The 27,350-nt window shown below is 35.3% G+C and overlaps 1 protein-coding gene across 1 annotated transcript in view; it reads left to right on the forward strand.

Moving 5' to 3' along the window:
* Nucleotides 1–27,350, forward strand: part of TLCD4 (TLC domain containing 4) — a 64,916-nt gene that overhangs the window by 11,796 nt on the left and 25,770 nt on the right. The window contains 5 exon segments of the mRNA XM_033092317.1: nucleotides 8,493–8,658; nucleotides 12,622–12,711; nucleotides 14,412–14,470; nucleotides 16,588–16,682; nucleotides 22,113–22,186. Coding sequence (XP_032948208.1) covers nucleotides 8,504–8,658; nucleotides 12,622–12,711; nucleotides 14,412–14,470; nucleotides 16,588–16,682; nucleotides 22,113–22,186 — 473 coding nt within the window. The 5' untranslated portion in view covers nucleotides 8,493–8,503.

The raw sequence follows: 27,350 nt of genomic DNA on the forward strand, positions 1-27,350 counted from the left end.
TTATGTGCCCCCTGGATGGTGGTTAAGTGTGTTAACCTGGATGCACAGAAATAATGGACAGGGCATGCTTAAGGCAAAGATAAATGTTTTACTAAAAAAGTTACATCCCTGGGGCTTGACTACCCACCATAACCTGCCAGTTAGGAATCTATGGTCAGATTATCCTGTCAGGTTATTTCCACAGAACCCCCTTTTTATCCACAATGCTGTAATACTAGGGTTGTCAATTTAGAAAATTCTTTATTCCAATATTCGGATTATACTGGTAAGATGAGGGACCCGTAACTGATGAGATACTAGTTGAATGGAAAGCACATGTAAGAATATGAATGTCTATTACTGTCACTATTTTGTTTCATAGATGTTTAATGAGCATATATACTGTATGCAGGCACTGTGTTACATATGGGACACATGGAGAAAGGGAAATCTCCCTATCCTCGTGGTGCTCACGTTCCACTGGGGGAAGGTCTTATCCATTTATTTTTTTAATTTAAAAATGCCTTTGTTTTTTATTTTATTTTAAAATTAAATGTATTGGGGTAACATTGGTTAAAACATTATATAAATTTCAGGTGTACAACTTTATAGTACTATATCTGTATACTCCATTGTGTGCTCAGCACCCAAAGGCTAGAGGAGCCATCTAGTTAAATTTCAGCTGTAAAGGAGGGGGACACAATACTATGAGCACTGATAAGGGGGAGGGGAGAATTGACCTGTCGATGGAGCTCAGAGCATAGGCTTCCCTGAGGAAGTGAGAAGTGAGACGTGGAGGGACAGGGGTAAGAGTGGGGGAACAGGCTATGCAAAGGCCTTGTAGACGGAGGGAACATGGCATCTTTAAGGAACAGAAAGAAGGCATTAGCTGGAGTGCCGCAAGCAAAGTCCAAGTTTAGGGGTCAGATCATGAGTTTGGTCTGAGATGCTTTTGAAATGCTGGGTAGTACTGACAAGTAGGCAGTTGGCTGTACATGTCAGGAGCTCAGAGGGGAGATCTGGGATGGCGATTTAAACTTGAGATGGTTCTGCATATAAGTGGTAACTGAAGCCACAGGTATAGGTGAAATCACACAGGGAACAAGGGTGAAGAGGGTCTGGGACCAAGCCTTAGGGAATTCTGTTATTCAGTGGCGGGCAGAGGACGTAGTATGGTGTCATGGAGGCACAAGGAAGAAACTGCTCCGAGGAGAAAAGGGTCAGTAGTACCCCATATTGCGAGAGGTGAGGTAACATGAAGACACACATAGAGGTCATTGCTGACTTTAGCAGTAGCTATTTCAGGGGAGTGATGGAGAGTGGGGACAAGAATGCAGTGGGCTGAAGAATGAGAGAGGTGAGAAATGATGACGGTATGGATAAACCATAGGAACTTTTTCCTTAAAGAGGGTGGGCTGGAGAGAGAAAGAGAGACAGAGGGAGAGAGGGCAAAGAGAGCAAACTATACTCTTGAAGAAGACGTGGTGGCTCTCTTGATTTTGTTTTTACTGGGGAACTTAGGCTGTTTAAAAGCAAATAGAAAATCTAGGTCAGGAGACAATAAGGGATAATGGGGAGCAAAAGATTTCTAAAGGATCCAAAAATGATGGGTGAGAGGTTGTCTGAGTGGGACAGCAGATGCTTGAAGGTGCAGGTCGTCTGTGGTTGACAGTGTGATATTGAGAATTTTCATGTGTTGCCTTCTACTTTTTTGTAAGTGGGGTTCTGTGGAGAATGGGGGTGGATGGTTGGAGTTTCAAAAAGTTAGGGACAATCTGGGAAATTAATCATAGAGCGTGAAAGGACTGGTGGACTCTGCAAGGATGTAGAAAATACAGGGCAGTGTTGAGCACTGTGTGATCCCTCTGTAATTTCACACTCGCCAAACTCCCTCTTCTGGTCCATGACTTTTTCCAACAGTGCTCTGATTGTTCAGGGCTCGTTGCTGAGTAAATAGTTGGGCATATCCGGGGTTGGTGTTTTGCCAGCTCTTGGCAGTGGAAAAGGGAACGTAGGGTGTTAGTACTAAGAGTGTTGTTGAAATGATGGCCTCTAGGATTTAAGCTGATTAAGAGGGAAGCAAAAAAGAGGAAAGGGCTAATGAATTGGGAAAAAGCTGAGAGGTCAGTGGACTTGAGAATGATGTAATACTGAGCACACTTGAAGGAAAGGTCAACAAAGGGAATACTTGAAATGTTATTTTGGAGGCAGACAAATGATGAGTGAGTAAAGGTCCATGGGTGGTTGAGGGTGACATGGAAGAGGAGCCGTTCCAGATCAAGATAAAAGGACTGAGTTGTAAGGAAACCTGGGCCTTCTACATAGGTAGGAAATCACTCAGGATGATGGCAAAGCTTGAGGACATCAGTGAATGAGGGTCAAAGTCTTTGGGTGGGAAGATGTGTTTGAGAAGTTGAATATGATACCAGTGAAAAGAGGAAGAGGGTGGTATAACTGAATAGCAGGCAAAAACATTACTGGGGGCGAGGGAATGGAGGTGTAAGGCCTGAAGGAGACCCTGAGGAGCGAAGAGGATATAGGACCACCTCCTGACTCTCAAGTGTGAGGGACTAGGAGCCACTGCCTGAGAGGGTTGCAGAAGAGGGGTGTCTTTAGAGCACACAGGGGAGACACCAAGGATGGAGTACTGTTTACTGGGTGTGGAACAGCAATTCCAGGGGACCTAGTGGAAGGTTTGGAGGTGGAGGGGGTGATGGGCTGGGTCCAGTGGCTGGGAAGGAACTTGGGATGATGACAGGGATGGTAGAGGATAGATTTCTGCAATGGGGGCTGCCAACATTTGAATGTTGACTAATGTAAACAAAGATTAGTTAGGGGCTTAGGGACTAGTGACCAGAGAATGATTTTGTTCCCCTTGGCTAGAGTGATGACAGACCCAGAAATCACATGTCCTGTATGCTGCTGGAGATGGATGATTGTGGAAGCAGAAACTTACTGAGTGCACATCTTATGATAGTTACTGTTCTAAGGGCCCAACACATTATATAGGTTATTTCCTGTGACCACCATGACATGTTTGTACTGTTCTCTCCATTCAGCAGGTGAGAAAACTGGGTTCAGTTAAGGTAACTTATTAGTCCATGTCACACAGCCAGCAAGTGGTGGAACTGAGATTCAAAATCAAGACTGTGACTAAGCCTGTGTATTTCCCACCATGTTATAGTTACTTAATGTTTTCTACATGTGCAATTTTGATTTTTTTAAGCATAAAGGACAGACTGTTGAGAAGCTAAATGTAGTATTTAACACAAAATTGCCTCTTGAGATACCAAAATTAAGGTCAGTCCTAGAATCTCAGAGTCTTACTCTGAATGTAGATCAGCACCACCCCCTGTGTGGACCACCCTTCTAGTGTTCCTTTACCACTTCTGTGGTAGATGCTGGATATTTGTAAATTATTAGGAGGGTATTCCTTAAATTAAGCTGAACTCTTTCCTCCCTGTAATTTTGCCCATTTGTGCCATTTTGGGGAATGCAGAATTAAGTTCCCTCTTTCACTTTTCCATAAACAGGTCTTTAGATGTTAGAAGAATGCTCTCAAGTCCTCTCTAAGTAATCTTGTTCCCAAGCTAACAATACAATATGATATGGTTTCTAAAAATCACCATCTTAGTTATAGTACTCTAAAGGTGCTTTGGTATATGATTAATTTAGAGGAAAGTGGGACTGATATGTGCCGTGATCCAAAGGTACACTTCCACACACTAAGGTTTCCCGTGTGTGTGTGTATGTGTGTGTGTGTGTGTGTGTGTGTGTGTGTGTGTGTGTGTTATGTGGCTATTATGTAAGTCCTTTACTTGGATATTGACTTTAAAATTTGTTTTCTATTATATCTTTCTGATTGGGATGCATTATTTCAGCTAATGAAGGTAATTTTAAATCTGATTCTGTTAACCTATTACACTACCTGTCTTTCCCAGCTCTGTTTTACGTAGATTGAGTAACAATATAAATATTTATAAAAATATTACTGAAGCAGACCAAAAACAGAGGACCTTATGGGACAGCAGGAAATATTCTGAAGTCTACTTTAGATCATTGATCTACATGCCGCTTTTAGTTTCCCAACAAGCTCTGAATTTACCTAATTTTGTTATCCAGTCACATTCTTTGTATTATCCCTTAAGGCTATCATGAGAAACTTCAGAATTTCCTTGTATTCAAGTTATCCTTCATTTGGGATTCTTCAGTCCACAGGATTTGGCAGTGGGAGTGAGGGATGGAAAGGAGTCCAGGTTGACTGATTGTTCTAGACTGGAAGATGGGGAAGTGTTGTGGATGATAGTGTCATTCTCTGTGATATGGAGCCCTGGGGAAAGGACTGGCTTGGGTCATGTAGAGCCTGTAGGGCCTCCAGGATGCCCATATGGAGCCATCCAGAGGGTAGCTGACTGTCCGGACTATGTGCTGGGGGAGGTGGGATCCGGTTGCATATGACTGAAGCTGTGTTGAAGGTGTGTGGCACATGCCCAGGCAGAGCCCATAGTGTTCAGAGAAGAGGTTCTGGGTCAGGGTGGCAGTGGGTAGTCAACATTGCCACGTTGAGAGCATTCATGGCCGATAGCCTCCATATTTTGATGCGAAGGGAAGAAATCTCTATTGTAAGGGAGAGGGCACTGGAACTTTGAGAGTTGTGAGTGTTTGCAGTCAATGTGGGGAGTAGGAAAGGGATCTTACTAGGCATGGGAAAGGAGTGCTAAGCATGAGTAGGACATTCTTCCCAACTTTTCACTTTCTTGCTGCCCTTAAAGACAACAAACCACACAAGACTTTCCCCTCTTTTAAAGGTCTTTTACTGCTAAACAGGACAGCGTAGTTCTCACCTGAAACTATAGAACATGAAGGGATACAGTTGTGCGTATGTATGGAACTGACATTAGTGATTCTGACATGCTCCCTAAGGAATCCCTGTCCTGACAAAGGAGTAACAAGCACAGGGAAATGAGAGTCATAGTTGTGTTCCCAGGTTGGTAGTTCTAGACTCAGCTGGTGGAACTGAGTCCTTCGGGCTTCAGCTCAAAAAGATGTCCTCTTGGTTCACCTTGAATACCTTCAGTATCTCCTCATTGTTTGTGTGTCCTCTCTGCTAGGTGTTTACTCCCTGGAAAGCAGGGAGTGCCCTTTGGCACCCTGAATTTACCACTTTATATATAGTGGTGATCTGTTTCTTTGCTTCGCTACTGGTTCATAAGCACGTCCTTCATTTTATTTTATTTTATATTATTTTTTTATTTTTATTTTTTTATTCGTTTCAGGTGTACAATACAATGTAATCGTTAGACATTTATATCTCTCACAAAGTGATAACCCTCCTCCCCCAACCTACTACTCCTCTGACATCGTGTATAGCTGTTATAGTTCCACAGACTATTCCTTATGCTGTACTCCATATCCTCTGTGTGTGTGTGTGTGATGTGTGTGTGTGTGTCAACTATAAAATTATAGTTGACATTCATTATTATTCAGCGTCAGCTTCAGGTGTACATTGCAGTGGTCAGGCACGTCTCTCATTTTATATGCTGAGTCTCTGCATAGCACTTGGCTCATGGTGTACATGTGACAGATGTTGGATGAACTGTTGGTTGAAGGAAGACTGAATTAGCCTGGCTGTGCTATTTCTGGTGGCCCTGCCTCTGGGAGAATCCTCCTGCTGGAGGAGGGGTCTCATAAGCTGATGGTGGAGAGGTGTACTTCAGACCTTTTTATGTTCTTCTTTACTAAGAAACCAGCTTGAATTCAAGTCTATGGAAACAATCTTGGGGGATGTACAAACGGTGTATTCAAGAGGTCTCTGGTGTATTCAAGAGGTCTCTGGAAGAGTTTCTTTGGTGTCCACAATTCTTTTGAATCAAGAAGGGCCAATTCTTTTGAAGGTTCATGTCTAGACACTCGCCTTGTAAATTGCCACTGAAATATTTTCCTCTTAAGTTCGGCTCAGCCTTTCTGGGACAGTATCCTAGCCTCTGCTAACTACTAGCCACATGTGGAGGTATATGAACTAGATCTAATACTTTTCTACTTTTACTGTGTGTTCCTGTACTTAATAATTACCAGACTCTGAAAGGCCCTTAAGCTATGTGAGTCATGATCATTGTTTGGTTTTACATATTTTACCATCTTGCATGATTCAGTGAATGAACAGGGACAATTGCTACCTACCAGAAGCCTGGGTTTTCTGAGGAAATTTGTAAAATATCCCTAGGATAGTATTTGATTTAGCATGACTGATGAAGCAAGCAGCTGCTTAATAAGAAGCAAAGCTGGGAGTAGAATGATTTAATTAACTTCTGCCTGTTGAGCCTTTAATGGAAGCCACAACTTGACTATATGGAGCTCTTTAGTTTTAAATGGAACATTTTTTTGCAAAAGAAAACTCTCAACATATACCTGATAGACTCCAGGTAACTGACAGTAAGTCTGTTGAAAACATCAGATATCCAGTATTAACAAAGACTTAGTAAAAACTAGCTTTTTAAAAGAAATAATAAATTTTTTAGTGGTGTGCTTTTTTAAATGTATTGGTTAAATTAACAATTTATAAAATCGTTAATGTTGCATAATTCCTACTGAGTTTTATGACAGAACTTTTAGCAACCATTCATAAAATAAATGCTTTATTATGTATGTTGAATTTTAACAAAAGTAAATGAACAGCTCATGCCCGGCCACCCTCCAGGACCCGCAGGAAACATGCCAACCCCTCCAGGGCAAACTGTCATCATATTTAAGATTATTCATGTTATTCATCTAACCATACAGAGGGTGCCAAAAAAATGTATACACATTTTAAGGAAGGAAAACTGTATTAGAATTGTAATACTCAATATATACTGATAACAAAAGATGAATACAAGTCACGTTTGACTTCTGCAATTACAAGAGGTTCTCAAAGTGGTTACTATCAGTGTCCAGACACTTCTGATGATGGCAAACTACTGCTTGAGCAACTTTGACCAAAGTGTCCACTTGTATACATTTTTTGGCACCCCCTGTATATAAGGTTAGATTCTCTACTACATTGTCTCCAGATCCCTATTTGTTTGCTTGCTTGCTTTATTTTTCTATCTATCTATCCATCCTATCTATTATTTGACCCCTATTTGCTTTAATCCTAGAAAAACATCACTTTTCCATCTCACTTAGAAAATCATAATGATGTTTAATTTATGTACAAAACTTACTTTTATGTAATATTTGGTTAATATTAAACTAAAAGACCACAGATTAAAAATTTTAAAGCCCAATAAACACATGTTAAATTAAGAAAAAAGTAAACGAGCAGTAAAGTTAATGGAATCTCACAGAGAAGAATTGTAATATCAATATTTTTTGCTGAGCACACACACCAGAAAAAAAGAATGAGGAACGAATTCATTACAGACACATAAATTCTTTCAGAAGGGCCCCTGTGGGGGACTGATTCTTAATATGATATCCTGGTTGGAAGGGAATGAAGTGAGGGTATCCCTTGTACAGCCAGTGACTTGGCTGTTTTTCTAGTGAATTGGCTTCAGTAGGTGACCTTATTTTTCACATTGGGAAGCTGGAAATATCTATTGATTCATTTCCTTTTCATTTGAGGATTAGCTCTATCAAAGAAGAAGCCATAGAAATGCTATATTTGCTGGATATGAGCAAATGCTTTAGTGTCCTTTTTTGGCCTAAATGTTCCTAAGATTTTTAGGAGCAAAATAAAGTTCAGCTCAATAAGACAGAAAACATACTGTGAATGTACATATATGCATATTACTATTTGCTAACTCTATCCTTAAAACCTGAAGCTCATTTATAAAAATCTTTTATTTTTGAGATAAAAATCCATGGAGGAGTTTTGGTCCAAGGATATGTGTGATTACAGAATATTGTTTTAAAATTAAATACTGATTTAAACAGTAACAGAACAGTAGTGCGGTTATTTTCCAAGATGGTATTATTCTTCTTAAGATTTAAATTTTAATGTTTGTTCCACTGTACAATTAGTTTTTATTATGTAATTACTGTGTTTTGCTATTGCAGATAATGTTAGTTCTATTATTGCTTAATTGTTTCTCAGAAATTATCTAACCAACTCTCATTTTATAAATGAAGAAGTTGAGTCATAGAGAAATCAAGTAATTTGGCCTTAGTTTAATTAAAAATATTACTAAAAGAATACCTGCAGTTACAGCACTTGAAATTCCCTCATAATGTTAAACTCTTAAGATTCAGATCATTTTGAATAGCATAATGTTAAATTTGTCTCCTGAAATTTATAACATTGAGATCTTTAAGATAATAGATTTTTTCCTCTTTTATTTTAAATACAAATATAAGATATATGACAAATCATTGCTACAGGCTCAAAATTCTTATAGTTTCTTTGTATTCTTACATTTGTGCTAAATTAAAATAAATTAGTAAAAATACAACCACACTCTTTTAATATAAAAAAATTAATTTAAGCTTATCATGAGCAATTTAAAGCAATTTATAGCCCTTATTTCTCTTAACAGGTTGAAGAAATATGGACACCAATACCAAACTGGTCATCAGCACTGTTTTTACCAGCTTTTTCACCTTTCAGCTTCTTTTCCACTTTATAAGTTACTGGTTTTCAGCAAAAGTTTCTCCAGGTTTTAACAATCTCAGCTTCGAAAAGAAGATTGAATGGAACTCAAGGTAAAACTTATGAAAATGTAATTGATTTTTTAAAAAGCTAGTTTTATGAAATTAAATGATTTAAAATACTTCCCAAAAGTTTTTCATTTAGGACCTTACAAAATCTAAGATCAATTTTTTTATTTGACCTTAGCAATGAAAGAAAAGACAAATATATAAATCTCACACAAGAAAAATTTAAAAGCTTTATATTGAAAGATGGTAGGAAAAAGTTATTCCACTTTCTAGGGAAGTGTGGGAAGGTTAAGTAGATTTTAGCTGACTGTGGAAGAGTGCTGTTTTGCATTCTTTTCTGCAATATTTATGACAACAAATACATGGTCTTTGGAAATGATAACAGATGTAAACATTAGTTGGGGCTCTGAGTAGCCTATATATATAGCATTGGCTGGCTTAGCCTAACCCGAGCAGTTAAACGCCACATACCGGAGAACATGGTGTACGATTAGCCCATCTGTGTCCCTCTTTTAATGAACTTTTCATTACAATTCAGAGCCTTCCAGAATCTATTTTTTTATTATACAACCCTAAGGTAAAAATTGCTTCTTAGATTTTTTTAAAAATAGAAAATGAGTAAGACATGAAACGATATAGAAGACTGTGATACTTTTAATTAGTTGGTTTGCACATTTTTGTGTGTTTGCAACTCCTTAATCTCTCACAGGATTTCAAACACAAAATGACTCTGATGACTGCCTCACTATCTTTAGAGCCTTTCAGGTGCCCAGACATCGCTGTGCATTTTCCAACCTCAGTGAATTGGAACAGCTATGGGAATACTTTTTGTTGTCATTATTTAAAGTTAATGTTAACTATAAAATGAATTCAGCAGGTCTCTAAAATTACTATAATCAGTTTTCATTGAAATTTTCTTTTAAAATTAAAGACCTTTTGTCAAAGTCTAAGTATTTATTTGAGCATGGTCATATTTAACCTGAAATCCACCCCCCCCCTTTTTTTTGCGCCAAATTGTTTTGCAAGCATCTACTTTTTTAATTCAGACTGTGAATAAGACATTAGTTGTTTTCTTCAGCACTTTACACTGATTTGTCTGGTTCATACATGATACAGCTCTTTTCATCCAAAAAGTGAGAATTCTTTCTCCGTGTATATTTGAAAAATAAGAGGCATGATTTGTCTTAAGAATAGCACAAAGATCAAATGTCGGATATAAAGGTACTAAATATTATTTTTAAAAAACCTTTCTAATATGAAGATAGATAGACTAGTGGGAAAGAGAAGGAAGGGACAGGGGGAAGTACATTTTCTGTGGCTAAAGTTTGAACTATTTTCACTGTGGTTCGAGGAGGTAAAGGCATTTGAATCTTGAAGAGTTGCAAGCCAAAGAAATAGAGAGGGCACAGAGAAATAGGAGCAAAGAAGAAAATGAAATGAAATGATGAAACTAAAAAATACTTTGCATTATTTTGTCTTATCACTGCTATTCTGTAATGCATGGAATCTCCATTTGGGAAACTGAGTTCCCATTTGAAAAAGGAGTCTGGGATTATATAAGATTCATTACACTATTCCAGTGGTGTTCTTGCTCTCCTTTTCTGTCCCTCAAATTTACTCCTATTTCTCATATCAGCTGGGTTTACATGGGACTTAAGCTGTGAGGTGGTGCGTGCAAAGAAGGAAAAAAAACTTGCTGCTTTTTGAGCAAAGTACACATACCTGTCTTGAAATCCAGCCTCCATTCTTTAAACAGATCAGCATAACACATATAATTCTTCCTAGCAATCAGGAAGGTCTCTGAATAATGAGTAGTCCAAGTCATCTAGTAGAAAAAGGACAGGAAGAAAAAAACTCACTGGAAAATTCATACCTGAGAGATAGCAGTTTAATTAATTATAAGTGAGAAATTGCTATACTTAATGGTTCCTTTTCTGGAAACATATATACTTATAGGTGTTATTTATATCATAATTAAATTTTTTTCTTATATCTACTTGCTTTCCTACGGTATAGGAAGTCTCTATTGTGTTGAAATACTCTTAATTTTTAAATCAACTTTTCCAAAATTAAACTGTTTTGTCTGTTTGAACTATCTAATTTTTTATTGGTAATACTCATACTACTTGTGAATGATTAAATCAGCAACTTTAAATTGCTATTCTAAAATGGTCATTATTTCCTTAAAAATAAAGCACTATCTTTTTATAAGCACAAACATTTTTTAACCCTCTTTTGGAAAAAAAATTAAAGTATTTTATCTTAGGTAGCATCATAGTTTTTTTTTTAGGCACTAAGGCATCTATATTTCGCTTTGTCAGGAACCTGATTTTAAAGAACAAAAGATGGAATTTTTACTAACAGAAGTTGCTAAACAAATAGACTTTTAATACAGAATAATATGTAAGCACAGAGTGTTTGCTTCTCCTCTTCATGGTAGTTGGAGCTATTTGATCCAAGTATATTTAACTTTTCTCTTGTGAATTATATGCCATTTCCATCTCCGAGGGTTGTAATTCTTTCCATTAACCATATAACGTCTCAACAGAGAAGGGAATTTGAGGCCTGAGCATGAGGAACAAAAAGTTAGATTTTTTCCAAAAGGAAGCTTTTTGATGTAAGGTTATTAAACACTAAAACAGGTTTGTGAGAGGTTATGTTTTTTCTTTTCAAAGAATTTTTGAATGACAACACACAACTGGTTATATCATTATTTAGATGGACTATTCTCTTTGAGATAAAGGATCTTGCACTTTTATCCCATATGTATTCAAATGGGATACAGGGGTACTTGGCATGAAAATTCCAGGCTTGTAAACCAGATAAATTGGGTTAATTATTCACACTTCAAAGTGATTTTTTTGTATTACAAAGGATTCGTTGTCGATGCCTTTATATTAGCGTGAATCTTTGATCATTTAAAATATGATTTGATTGAACTTGACATAGCTATTTAAGACCACATTATCTATTAGATCAAGTGCATTGATATTTCAAGTTACAATAAGATTTTCTAATATCAAACTTTATATTAGTTGATACATTTCACTTTTAAAGATTTGGTATCATATTATAGAGAGAAATTCATTACACAGCATTAATTTCTAAAGAGAAAACTTGCTATTCCTTTATTCTAATGAAGAAAAAAGAAACTTCATTACTTGTATACTTTTCGTGTGTGAATAAATATAGAGTATCCTGTATACCGTTCTTTAGGTAATATCACAGAGCTTGGATATTGATTGAATCATTAAATTATTAGCAAGCGTTGTTCATAGAAACTGATATTTTTCATCTAATTCTTATTCCTTCCATAAAAGAAAATTTGCCCTGGATGTTGTGAACCTTTTGCTTTCACTTGAGCATTTCTTTTAAAAACAGATAGATTTCCTGTGTAAATTTATGGTCCTCAGTTTTTCTATTTAGAAGTGCTTTTATATTAATGATAAAGAGAAACTAATAATAATTGCCCTAGCTTTGTCATAGATTTGTTACAAGAATCGAGTGCAATAATTCAGGTGAATGTGTATTTCATGGTCTGTTCCAATTCTGATTCAGGATATGGAGTTGGTTGAGGTCCGAAGATTTGGAAGTCATTTCTGATTGGAGCAGGAACCAAATCCCTCAGTGATGCTGCTGGGGAGGGAGCTCCATCCGAGCAGAGTGTAGGGTGATGGGCTTACCAGTCACCATCTGTTTGCACAAAGCTCAACTCCATCATGAGATATGCTTCTGCTTTAGAATTTTAAACCAAAAATGATTCACCAATTTTCTAGCAGGAAATTGTAGACCTGGGTATTTTTCTTATTATTAATTCCAAAGTAAACTTGTGGCCCTTGGATTTCTAAATGGCAATTTCATATTATACATATTCTCAGATATGCTCTATACCTATATTTAAATGCTTCCAGATTTAACTTCTTCAGAATGTTAGACATTTTGTCAGAATTAAAGTTTATTGCAAAGAATCTGAAATCCTTGTGTGCATTTCATTTCATTTCATTTCAGGGTAGGATCTACATGCCATTCTTTGTTGGTTGGGTTTTTTGGCCTTTACATTTTTTTGTTTGATGAGGCTACAATTGCTGATCCACTTTGGTAAGCTGTTTCTTTCCAATATATTCAATTTGATTTACATTTTAATATTAATTATTAATAAGAACATCACTTTAAAGTAGAAAACATTGATGGTGTATGATTTATTGAAATGCTTGTATATAAACTTATTTCAGCAAGGTGCATTAAAATGATTTTAGATTTGAATGCAAATAATGAGGGTTGTTTTGCCTTAGTATTGCTGTTGTTATCCAAAACAGGGAAAATACGATGATGTAAATGTTTATACTGTGTTAGTAAAACCAAGTTATGATAACCACTGAGCAAAAATGAGTTATTATTGAGGTAGGATAGTCAACTTGGATAACATCTACTTAAGACTCAGTCTTTCAATTTATGTTTGATTTTGACCCGTCATTTGATATCAAAGATAAGAAAATGAGACTTACAGATGTCCATGTAAGGGGAATTTTGTACCACATAAAATTTGAAGTACTAATAATAACTGTGTTCATCAATAATAGGATAATTTGTAAGACGGTTCTTTCTGAAAAATTTAAATGTCATTCCAATGGCAGAAATTTTACAAACTGTATTTCCTGGGTTCATCTTTGTTTGAGAAATGAGGTATGTTTTGAGAAAGCACTGCATGGGAATGTGGGGCAATTTAACCAGGCCTTGGACCATCTTTATTTGACTGCCATAATGTTTTGATGTTTTTCATTCATAAATATGGAATAATGCCCATCAGAATTATACCAGTATTGATCAATTTTCATTGGGAAGATATTTTTCAAAGTGAATCTATTTAGTGAATTTAGTTCCTCGACCAAGTTTTTATATAATCTACCCAAACAATTTTTAGCTTTGTTCTTTTCATATTCTTATTTTACTAACATGATTGTTAACAGAACCAGTTCTTTTGGAAAGTAAATTTTATAACAAAGATTTGATTCATTGGTCAGTTTTTGTCCATATCAAACTTTTACCTATTATAATTTTTGATATTTTTACATTTTCTTTGGATGACATTATTTGTTCCAGGTCCAATTTTCCAGGATCGTATTTGCAGATCAGAATTTATAAAGAAGATATAACTTCTGCTGAGTCTTTTCATTTGTTTAGCTGTTATCAATTTTATTTTCTGTTCATTTCACCAGTAGTTCACATCATAAATCAGATGATAAAGGACTGATAATTTATATTTGTTTCTTGGAGTGAAGAGCATTAGTAGGGCTAAAGTGTAGGATCTTGATTTGTGGAGGGGTCAAAACATCAGGATTAAGCAGTCTTGCTCCAACCATGTACTGATGTATGAAAACAAGCAAGTCCCTCCAGTATGCAGTAGAGTGATGATGATAGTAGTATATGGCCTCAAATCAGGGGCAGGCTAGACAATTTCTTGAGGTTATTTGAGTCTCTGATTCAGAATAGGGAATAAAAAAAATATCAACATCTGGAATTCTATTTGAAACAAATCACATGAGAACACATTTATAAAAAGTTGTCTTTTGATAAAACTATTTTCCTAAAACTTTTAGCTAATAAATATAAGAAATTATTATTTATGCAATTAGAAGTACAAGTATTATTATAGCTAATACAGTACCTTATGCAAATGACAATTTACCATTTGAGCGTTATGGAAAGCATTCTGATTATATTTAAATTTCAATAGAAAAAAGTAGCTGTCATCTATAACCTATGTGCTAAAAAAGATACTTTTTTAAAAATATTTATAGGGGTGATTCATCGCTTGTAAAAGTGAATATTGCTGTTTCTTCAGGCTACCTCATTTCTGGTATGTGATATGTTGTTCACTGTTTCTAAGTTATTCATGGAATTATGCAAGGAATATACAGTCTATGCTTTTGGTTTATTTATTTGAGAAGTAGCTTTTAGGACCCATACTGTGGGAATAAATGCTTGCTGTGATGGTAGAACATGAAACATTTTCTTGTTGGCTCTCTGGTTCTTGTTGAAGATCAGAGCTGCAGAGTGGGGCCTGGACAGTTTTTAATAGCGATGGTTCATTTTGGCCTAACGAGCCTCTCAGGTGGAATTACTGTGAAACTAATGAAGTTTAAGCTTCAGTTGACTTTGAAATGTGTTCCCATGGCCATGGTTTTGTATTGTTTTGGTAAAATTTGCAAAAGCAAACTATTTTAGCCATAATTAGTTAAGGTCACAGACTCTTTCTTCTCCACATTTCCCTCTGTCACATTTCCCCTTGTGTTGGATAGGGTTGGAATAGCCTTTGATACAACTAGACAAAGGGGAAGTTAAGTTGAGCATATGCCATTTAAATTGCTTTTTGAAAAGATATTTTGGACTGTCTTCATAAAATAAGAGAAAACTAACAGATCTCTTACTTGGGCATTTATATAGGGAGACCTATTTTATAATTTTCAAATTTAATAAATAGCTGAAAGAAAATCCAAATAAAAATAATGGAATGTGAAGCAAAATTGATAAAGATGGATAATGGACTCAGTCGAAAATTTTCTGCCATCAGGAAGTGATCAAAATACTAGATTATACCAAAACATGTAATTCATTAAGAGGAAGAGATAAATTTTGAAGAGAAATAATGAATAGGCTATTATCTGATGGCCCAATTAAAAGAAGAGTGAATCCTGTAGACACATTGAAAAAAATTTGCTCATTTGGCACATAATGCTGTCATTGACAAGGATAACACAAAATTTATAATATATCTTACACTCTGGTTAATGAATATTGTCAATTCAGAGAGTCGTCACTCCCAAGAAATTTTGTAGGAAAGAAACTTGGTAAAAGTTTCCCCAAATAAGATAAGATCCAAAACACTTAAAAATAAGAGTTCTGAACTTTTCTAAACTAAGCTGAATGAAAAGTGAATTCTATTTATTCTCTCTTTGGAAAATATTAAAGATCATTATCATAATAATTGGTGGCTAAAAAGTACACAGCTAAAATGTGTAGGGAAAATGTATCTAAACAGGAGTACCAGGCAGTTAATTACTAATATGTTATATTTTCTTGATTTCCACATTTGTGCTATTTATTTCTCTTTAAAATTTGTAAGTCTGATGATTTCTTTCCTCTTTATAAATATTTACATCTAGTTTTATATTAGTAGCTTTTTTTATTTTTTATAAAAGATTTCATACTTTATAATCTCTGACCCCATAAAAACCTCAGTTTTCCCCTAGTTTCCATACGTGATAGTTGTTTGTTTCCATGTCTAAATTTCATGCTTAACCATTGGGTAAAGAAAATAGTTGTGTTAACATTTGAAAAAGTTTCTGTTTTATTAAACGAAATTATTTTCTGAATCATGGTGTTTAGATTCAGAATCTTTTAAAGAAAATTGATGGCCTTGACCTCTTTCTTTGGTGTGTCTTTTTAAACAGTCATTATTCTTGGTCGCTTTTGCTATTTTGAATTAATATTTAATCACATCCTTCTTAATTTTAAATACTTTTTGTTGAATTTGTGTTACAAATGAGTTGGGCATTATTTACCTTTTCTGTGACCATCGCATCTATTTGAATTATTGTACTGGATGGAAATCAGTAATTTAAACTTATTTTAAAATTATTTTTATTCACTAAAGTTTTCGCTTTACTTAACCCTGGAAACATGTTATTCATTTATTCTTTCAACAAATATATTACATAGCTACATGCCAGTCACTGTGATAGATGCCCACACTTGGTCCCTCATTCTGGAGGAGTTACAGTAGAGTGGGGGAGACAGTTATACAGAAGCTGATACTTTATGATAAAGTGGGTAATTGGACAACTGAGGTATAAACAAAGTGCTGTGGGCTCAGAGTGTACTGTGACAAATTGTCAGGAGAGAGAGTTAAATACACATAAAAAAAATGCAACTTTCTTTCCTGTGTAGTAACTTACGTATTTTTCTTTCTTACAGATTTGTTGATTCTCATTTTGTATTGGAAAGTGATTGGTGACAAATATTTTATAATTCACCATTGCACAGCGCTGTATGCCTACTTTTTTATACTGGTTGAGTGCCGGGTTTTACAACAGCCTAACAAGCAGACAAGAGTGGGAGGAATTACTTAAGGCTTGACATAAATCTAAACATAAAATTCTCATTTTTCAAGATCAACTGAAAATTTATTCAGAGTCCCTCTTGTGATATGCTATCTTACTTATTAACAAAAGTAGTAACTTTACTTGGGTGTTCTGTGTTAGTGTGTCAATTTGAATTCATAAACTTTGAGAAACACAGATGACCCCAATTCTTGAATTTTCACTTAAAAACCTTTAGGACCCTGTAGCTATTGATATTTGGTCTTTCTAGATCATTTATGATTGAATCTCTGTGTAGCTAGAACTAGGTATAGAGTCCCGTACATCCAGGTAAAATATTTCTTTTCTGTTCAATTTCCATGTATAATTCCATGTACATGCATAATTAAACGTAGGTGTTGTGAGAGCAGTGTGGAAGTTTGCTCAGAGACTTCATCAGAATTTCATGACTGGGCTAACACAGGATACTCACAGCAAATCTCCGGCAGTACTACCTATTAATTTTATATCTAAAATACCTTTTTACATATTATACATTTGTAAATTAGCAATTTTATATCCCGTACATGTTTGTTAGGCTTCACAATGAATTATTTTTCAATCTAGGTATACCTACAAGCCCAAAATAGATATTTAGAAATAATTGATATATGTAAACAAGGATAGTATAAATTTTATGTAATAGATATGGTATACCATTTCATTTTTCTTTCTTTTAAAACTTACATGTCATCACTGCCTTTTTTTCTTAGTTGGTATTACTAAAATCATTATATTACTGGACATCTGTGACTATATGGAGGATTTTTAAAAAATTTATATAAATGTGTATTAATAATATTCTTCTATTTTCTTATGTTGACCCACACAAAGATACCTGGTCAATAAGACATGTATTTGGCAATACTTCTTCTGCAAGAATCAGATATGTCAAAGCATCTCTCTGTATCACTCATTTGAAGTCATAAATCTAAATAGCACAATATAAATGTTTTAAAAACTATGCTGGTTTAATGTTATAATAAAGTGCTCATGTATCCTGAAAATTATCTATAATCATTTTATTTTTCTGAAGCAATAGGCTGTTTTACTGGCATTTCTTACTGTTTATTTCTTGTCTTTTTTGTATTTTAAAGAGTGTAGGTAGGTAGTTATAAAATACAGACTTACACTTTTTATACTGTGTCTTCAGTATTTGGTATACAAGCATTTTGTTTCCTAAAACTTTTGCTAAAAAGACATGGAAACTGACTAACAAAATACTGCTTAACTCTGGGAGAATTGAGTACCCATATGAATTTAAACATCATGCTGCGGTTTAGAAATATGCTCTCTGAACAGGAGTCACAAGTAATCATTGCACTATGAAAATAATACAAGCTAGTGAAAGATAACAGGTCATTTACATGCATTTGTAAATATACTATGACCTGCTCTTTGCTCTTGGCCACTGAAATCACAGGCTTGGCAAGTGGCTGGCGGTGCACGGATTGGAAGTTGAATATTTAATCATGTGGATGAATACTGTTTTCTGTTTGGACTTTTATTCCTTTATAAATAAATCAGTAAGTGCATGCTGGGATTTTTAAAAAAGAACTCATTTTTTGCCTTATTTCATACAGTTGACCAAAAATTAACTGAAATTTTTTTTCTAGAGATGGTTGCTTTTCGATATGTCTTCCTGTGTTATTATATTTTATGAAATAAACGAATGGTATGAAATAAATTTATGTAATTAAAGTGAATCTGTTACAGGGAAACAAAAATAGAAAAAATTTTAGGAAATAATAATTGTTTATAGATATAGTGATCCTATGTCATTTATTGATCTTACATTTACTCTGAATATAAGAAAATTTTTTTTCCATGAGTGAATTCCCAGGCCACTTTGTGCATTTTAAATAAGGCTAACAAAATAATAATAATAATAGTAACATCAACAACTGCAATAATTATTATTTTGTATGGACTTTTAGTATTTTTATCATTTATATAGTAAAAACTGGTATTTGGAAAGCACTTTTACTTGATACTTGTGCAACGATTTAAGTTGTTTGTAGTAAGCTTTTGTCCTTAAAAGATTTTCTAATTGGAACTAAATAAGACTTCAAATGAAGAATAGAGGTAAGTTACCTGTGAGTTTTAAATGTATGCTTGAACCTTGAGGATAGTGTAGTTGAAAAATTGAAAAGTAAGATTCTTTTGACTTTAGGGTATTATCGGGTATTATTAGGTTATACCGTGTTTTCCTAAATAAGACCTAGCCTGGTCCCATCAGCTGTAATGCGTCTTTTGGAGCAAAAATTAATGTAAGACCTGGTCTTATTTACTATAATATAATAAATAATATAACATAACATGATATATCATATATTATGTTATGTTATATTATTATATAATATAATACATATATAACATAACATAACATAACATAACATAACATAACATAACACCCGGTCTTATATAACACAATATGACTGGGTCTATATGAGACCAGGTGTTATATTAATGTTTGTGCCAAAAGAGGCATTAGAGCTGATGGTCCGGCTAGGTCTTATTTTCGGGGGAAAACGGTATATAGCTTGCACCAATAGCATGTCACATATGCTAAAAAAAGAAGCTGTTTCAAATTTAGACTATTAGGGAAGGTACAGTAGCAAACAAAATGACATTTTTCCTGGTTAGACCAAGATCATCATCATCTGCAGTCCCTAAACTTGCATGTGCTAGTATAGCGACTGCCAGATAACTGTAGAGGGGAGATTATATTAGGTAACTATTGTCCTATAACAAACAAACAATTAAAGGACCCACAAAGGTCAGCCTAGTAAAGATAAGTTGTAGGATATCATGGCTTTGAAATGTCCTTGGAAATGTGGAAGGACTGTTAAGTGGAAGAGAGAGTAGACTTATTTTGGATTAATTGAGATGTTGGAACTAGGACCAATGGAATGGTAAAGAGAGGTTGGGGAGACTTCTGTTTTACAGAAGAGACATCCCCAGTGAATAGAAGATCTTAACAATGGCCTTTTAAAGTGGTTCTTCTACCCTAAGATACCTTCAATCAGATAGATATAAAAATAGATATAAAAATAGACACTTTGAATAGGAGCTTGCACTACATCATCTTTAAAGTTCTGAGATTCTGTGATTCAACTGTTTTGTTGAAATGATCTGATTTAGTTCTAATACTGGAGAGCTAGGCAATGGGCAGTAAGAATAAGCCAAGTTATGTCACCAACTTCTTAAGTAACTGTGGAAGGAAGGGTGGAAGCAGCTGGCCTGCAAATCCGTTCACTTCTTTGGGAGAAGGGGAGGGGAAGAAAAGAAGGCAAGTAACTCCGGTCTAATCTCCTTGTCAACGGGACTTTGGGTCAGTAGTACTGGCGTTTGTTAGGAGGAAGTGATCTTAACTCTGACATTCCCTTAGGATGTCCCTGGCTAACGATTCCCTACAGTAAGGAGAACCCAGGATATTTGAGGCTTGGCTCTTGGAGAATGTCATGCAGGCTGTAGAACTTTCTGGGGTTATAAGTTACCCTCTCATGCTGTGTGAGGAAGCTTGTGAACCTCACTTAGTAGAGCCTTCATATCTTCTGTGCCAGAGCCCCTTGTTCAACAAAGGAAGGACCTGGCTTGCCAATTACCCTTGATGTCCCAGACCTCTCTCCGCTTCCTCTGAATTATTTGATAGCCTCTATCCTTGTAACATTTAGTAAAGCTTAATACTAGGTAAGTAAGATCACTGTTTCCCATGAGTCTGATTTGGCAATCCAATCCTGTTAGCTCAAACCTCAGCTCTTGTCACATAAGTAAATAGTCAAAAACCTTGAATGATTAAGTTAAGCAAATAGTTATTAAATGTAGGGTGGATTTGTTCCCAAATCTCATTTCTAGATTGATGGTACTCTGAAAAGGTTTCCCATGGACATATGCTAAGGCTCTGGGTCAGTCTAAATAACCTATAAAAAAGTCACATTGTTTCACAGTCACATTGTTTCACAAGGTTCCCTTTGGGATATCTAAAACTTCGCTCATACCAATTATACAGGCCTAGTGGTGGGGGCTGCCCATCCCACTCCAAACCATTTGTGGTGACAGTATTTAACACCATGCTAGCAGTAGTAGATGCATAATAAGTTTAGTTATCTTTTTCCCATATCTTCTAAATCTCCGATCCTAGTCATCTCAACAGTTAGAAATTAAATTTCCCATGGTATGAAAATCCAGATTTTCATAATCTCTGGCTAAAAGGAGAATTTTCTTTTAAGCTCTGGAAGGGATCAGACAAATCCCATTTTGCTTTCCCTCACAGAGTCATGCAGAGGCCATGGCAAGTAGGAATTTTATTCTAGGCAAAGCTCTTTTGTAGATGGCAGAAGTGGAAACCACATATTGACCAGAAGTGAGCTGTGAGTTTTGCCATAATTTACTAACAGTAAATGTCAAAATTTGTAATTTATTTATTTAAAAATATTAGAGCAGACTTAAATCTATCTTTTAATAGCATCTCTCTCATTGATATTTCAGTAGGTTTTCTTGAGTAGGTGGAGGATACGGTAATGAAGAAGTAGACATAACATGAAGCTTATTGAATGCCTACCTGTGCCCATAGAAATATGGCCATACATGATGCTCACTGTCATGAGTGTATTAGATTAAACAGGTGGAGAGTCGTTGATGTACAGAAGCAATATTATGCAGCTTAGTCCTACACTTTCTGTGAGCTCACAGTGGTTTTGTACTAAGAAGGTGGGGGTAAGGGGTAAGGATATGATAGAACCTGTGGGATCCAATTAGATAGTTGAGATTTAAATACAGGAAACTATTTAAAAAGTCAAGCAATACATCACCCAGTGATAAATCTGTAATGCTGTAACAGTTTGGGGAATGAAAAGATGAGTGTGTTAATTTGTATTAATTTTTTTGGTCTGAATATGAATGTTTGTAAAAAAAATTCTGAGTTTGTAGAAATATAGGGCTTCATAAGTATAACGTTTTCTAGGTCTGATTGTCCAGAGTTAATTACTGATAATTCTTTTTTTTTTTAAATTACTGATAATTCTTGATGTATATTCTCATAGTTTCTATGCCATTACTAATGGCTACTTGCAGAATTCCTTAGTTCAGCATAACATAATTGCTTGAAATCTGTTTTTATAAGTGAGCAGTATATACATAAGTGAGTATAAGTGTACAACACACTTTTGTCTTTTAAAATATTGTAGAATTCTAGTGACATTTCTAAATTCTCGTAAAGAAAAAATCAGTTTAGCAGACTTGGTCTATTTTGATATTAATTGTTATTTTATGCTGAGAAGCTATTGAATGTTTTTTCAATATTTGGAAATCTTGATGAGAACATTATCCCCGATATTGTGTTTTATGTTCAACACCCAGAGAGATGGCGTGCTGGGATACATTGGGAATTTCCGCTTGCTCGCAGAATTTTCCAGCCCCTTTGTGAATCAGCGGTAGGTTACTGATATCATTAATTACTTTAAACTTGTGCCATTTATTTTTAGTCTGGGGAAATTGTTTTCCCCCCACATCCTAAAGCTACTATATAAAAATAAACATGTGATATGAATCATTGTCACCATGTACAGCACTGTAAACCCTGGAAGTGCATGGTTTATATTTGCTTTCTTTATTTTGTCCTATCTTTTTTGCTCTTTAACCCATTAAAATTAAGTTTCCTCCTCTGTCATTTTGCTGGAAATGTTTCATTAGTGGCACAAGTGAATTCTCTTTGGTGCCTGTCTTCTTGTGTCTCTGTGGACTTGCTGCTGTTGATCACCTCCTCTTCTAATACCTAACTCCTTTTCCTTTCATGACCCTGCACTCACCTGGTTCTTGTATTTCTCTGACCATCCTCTCTGTCTTCTTTGTAAGAAGCAGTTCCACAAAGGCTGGTGTTCCCCAGGGCTCTCTTCTGGTCACACTGATCTACTCTATGCTTTTCTCTGAGCAAGCTCTACTTTCATGGTTTCATCTCTTACCTGTTTGCTCATTTGGTTTGGACTTTGCATGAATTTTAGAATCAGATAGACTCGAGTTGCAATTCTACCTTGCCACTTCCTTGCTCTGACCTTGGATAAATTATTTAACAGCCCTATACTGCAAGTTACTTTATAAAAAGAGCATATTTAATATTACCTGCTTCTTTATTTTCTCCTCCCAGGTGGCACATCAAATTCAATATGTCTAAAATAGAATGCACCATATTTCCCTCTGTATTCCCTTGTTTAGCATGTGGCTCAGCTGTTCTCTCACTTATGCCTGCTCGACAGATGGAATCATCTTTGACTGTTCTCCCTCACCTGTATTTGGTCATCACCACATCTTACCATATCGCCTCTTAAATATTTCTTGCCTGTACCTCCTCCTGTCCAACTCTACTGTTAGTGCCCTTGTTCATCATCTCTTGCCCAAACTACTGTACCAGCCTCTAATCCTGTACTGCCCAGTAGAGTAGCCACAAGCCACATGTGACTACTTACACTGAATTTAATTAGATCAATTAAAAATTGTTTTTCAGTCTTACTTGTAGCATTTAAGTGCTTCATAGCCCCATGTGGCACATTTCTAGAACCTTCATTGTTGCAGAAAATTCTTTTGGACAGAGTGTGTGGGTGGGTGTGTGTGTCAGAAAACTAAGGTTCGAGGGCCAAACTCTCTGCCTTTTTTCATAAATAAAGCTTTATTGGTGCACCGCCATGTTCACTTGTTTACCATGAATGCTTTTATACTGCAAAGGCAGAGTCGATTAGTTGTTACAGAGACTGTAGTTTCCAAAGCACCTTTTTTAAAAAAGATTTTTATTAAAATATAGCTAACATGCAATACTATATTAGTTTCAGGTGCACAGCATAGTTATTCAGCAGTACCCACCTGGCACTATACATAGTTATTACCATGTTATTCCTTATACTCCCTGTGCTAAGAAGTAATCATAATGATAAGTCTAGCAACCATCTGACACTGCACCATGCTGTCACAATATTGACTATATTTTCTATGCTGTATATTACATCCCCAAGACTTACTTGTTTTATATCTAGAACTTTGAACCTCTTATTCTTTATTTTTTCCCCCTTTAAAAATTTTTCAATTACTGTTGACATTCAATATTATATTAGTTTCAGGTGTACAGAATTAGTGGTTAGACATTTATGTAATTTAGGAAGTGATCCGCCTGACTAGTACCTATCTGGCACTATACATAGTTATTGTCATATTATTGGTTATATTCCCTGTAGTTTACATCCCCATGACTATTTTATAACTACCAGTTTGTATTTCTTAATCCCTTTACCTTTTTCACCCTGCACCTAATCCCCCTCCCATTTATCACCCCATAGATCTAGTACCCATCTGACACCATACATGGTTATTACAATATTACTGATTGTATTCCTTATGCTGTACCCTACATCCCCATGACTACTGTGTAACAACCAATTTGTTCTTCTTAATCACTTCCCCTTTCACCCAACCCTTATCCCTCCCACCTGGCAAAATGTTCTCTGTATCTATGAGTTTGTTTCTGTTTCGTTTATTTGTTTACTTTGTTCTTTAGTTTCCACTTACAAGTGAAATCATATGACATTTATCTTTCACTGTCTGACTTACTACACTCAGCACAATACCCTGTAGGTCCATATATATTATCACAGATGACAAGATTTTGTTATTTTTTATGGCTGACTAATATTCCATTGTATATGTGTACCACTTCTTTATCCATTCATCCATTCAGGGACACCCAGGTTGCCTTCATATCTTGGTTTATATAAATAATGCTGCAATGAACTTATGGATGAGCATGTCCCCTCGAAGTAGCATTTTGGGTTTGTTCAGATAAATACCCAGAGTGGGAGTACTAGGTACTTCTTTGTTTCTTGTTTTAAAGTCTTTGTTTTAAAGTCTATTTTGTCTAGTATAAGTATTCTTAACACAGCATTTTTGTTTGTTTGTTTCCAATTTCTTGAAATATCTTTTTCCAATCCCTTTATTTTCAGCCTCTGTGTGTCTTTCACACACAGAGACTCTGTGAGTCTCTTGTAGGCAGTACCCTGTTTCCCAAAAATAAGACCTAGCCGGACAATCAGCTCTAATACGTCTTTTGAAGCAAAAATTAATATAAGACCTGGTCTTATTTTACTATAATGTAAGACCACGGCTAATATAATATAATATGTAGTATAATACCGGGTCTTATATTAATTTTTACTCCAAAAGATGCATTAGAGCTGATTGTCTGACTAGGTTTTATTTTCGGGGAAACACAGTATGTAAGGGTCGTTTTTTTTCTTTTATCCATTCAGCTCCCCTATCTTTTGATTGGAACATTTAATCCATTTACATTGAAAGTAATTGTTGATAAGTATGTAGTTATTGCCATTTTGTTATTCATAGTTTTGATTTTCCTTTTCTTTTTTTTTTTTCCGTCTTAAAACAATTCGCCTAAGATTCCTTGTAATATTGGTTTGGTGGTGATGAACTCCTTTAGCTTTTTCTTGTCTGGGAAGCTCTTTATCTGTCCTTTGATTCTAAATGATAGCTTTGCTGGGTATTCTTGGTTGTAGGTTTTTGCTTTTCATCACTTTAAATATTTTTTTTTTAATTAAAATTTATTGGGGTGACAATAGTCAACAAAACTACGTAGGTTTCAAGTGTACAATTCTATAATACATTATCTATATATTGCATTATGTGTTCACCACCCAGAGTCAGTTCTCCTTCATCGCCATATATTGGATCCCCTTTACCCTCATCTACCATCCCCTCTCCCCCTTTAACCCTCTGGTAACTGCTAAATGTGTATGAGTTTTTGTGTCTTTATTTGTCTTGTTCCTTTGTTTCCTTCAGTTTTGTATGCCACATATGAGTGAAGTCATGTGGTTCTCGACTTTTGCTGTCTGACTTATTTCACTTAGCATAATAATCTCAAGATGCATCCATATTGTTGCAAATGGCAGTATTTCATCTTATGGCAGAGTAGTATTCCATTGTGTATATATACCACATCTTCTTTATCCAATCATCTATCGAAGGACACTTTGGTTGTTTCCATGTCTTGGCCACCATAAATAATGCTGGAATGAACATCGGAGTACATATATCTTTACAGATAAATGTTTTCAGATTTTCTGGATAGATACCTAGGAGAGGGATTGCTGGGTCTTTGGTAATTCTATTCTTAATATTTTGAATATCTTTATTTGAATATCTAATTAAGAATAGAATTTGAAATCTATTCTTGATATTTTGAATATCTTTACAGATAAATGTTTTCAGATTTTCTGGATAGATATCCAGGAGAGGGATTGCTGCGTCTTATGGTAATTCTATTCTTAATATTTTGAGGAACCGCCATACTGTTTTCCATAGCTACTGTACCACTTTACATTCCCACCAAAAGTGTGTGAGGGTTCTTTTTTCTCCAAGCCTCTCCAACACTTGTTATTATTTGTCTTGTTGATGATTCTAACAGGTGTGAGGTGATATCTCATTGTGGTTTTGATTTGCATTTCCCTAATACCTTGTGAAGTTGAATATTTTTTCATGTATTTGTTGGCTGTTTGTATGTCTTGTTGGGAGCAGTTTCTGTTCATGTCCTTTGAGCATTTTTTAATTGGATTGTTTGTCGTTTTGTTGTTCAGTTGTGTGAGTTCCTTGTATATTTTGGATATTAGCCCCTTATCGGAGGCATTGTTTGCAAATATCTTCTCCCATTTGCTTAGTTGCCTCTTTGTTTTGTCGATGGTTTCTTTTGCTGTGCAGAAGTTTTTTAGTTTGATATAATCTCATTCATTTATTTTAGCTTTTACTTCTCTTGCCTTTGAGGTTGAATTCATGAAATCCTCTTTGAACCCAAGGTCCATTAGTTTAGTACCTAAGCTTTCTTCTATGTAGTTTATTGTTTCAGGCCTTATGTTTAGGACTTTGATCCATTTTGAGTTAATTTTGGTACATGGGGACAGATAGCAGTCTAGTTTCATTCTTTTGCACGATGTGGCTTTCCAATATTCCCAGCACCATTTATTGAAGAGACTTTTTTTTTTCTCCATTGTGTGTGTTTGGCTCCTTTGTTTAAAATTATCTGTCCATGTTTATGTGGGTTTATTTCTGCATTTTCAATTCTATTCCATTGGTCTACGTGTCTGTTTTACTGCCAATATCATGCTGTTTTGATTATTGTTGCTATGTAGTACAAACTGAAGTCAAGGTGTGTGATACCCCCAGCCTTGTTCTTTTATTTTAGGATTGCTTTGGCTATTTGGGGTCTTTTGTGATCCCATGCCATTGGGATTTTATGGGGATTGCGTTAAATCTGTATATTGCTTTGGGTAATATGGCCGTTTTAACAATGTTGATTCTTCTAATCCACGAACATGGTATGTCTCTCCATTTTTTTGTTTCTTCTTCAGTTTCTTTTAAAATTGTGTTAGTTTTAAGTGTATAGGTCCTTCACATCCTTTGTTAAGTTTATTACTAGATATTTTATTTTTTTTGTTGCAGTTGCAAAAGGTATTTTTTTTGTTTAATTTCTGAGATCTCATTGTTAGTATATTGGAATACAATGGATTCTTGTACATTGATTTTGTAGCTGGCAACTTTACTGTATTTGTT

The sequence above is a fragment of the Rhinolophus ferrumequinum genome, chromosome 22 (genome assembly GCF_004115265.2).
Source record: "Rhinolophus ferrumequinum isolate MPI-CBG mRhiFer1 chromosome 22, mRhiFer1_v1.p, whole genome shotgun sequence".
In the NCBI taxonomy this organism is placed as follows: domain Eukaryota; kingdom Metazoa; phylum Chordata; class Mammalia; order Chiroptera; family Rhinolophidae; genus Rhinolophus; species Rhinolophus ferrumequinum.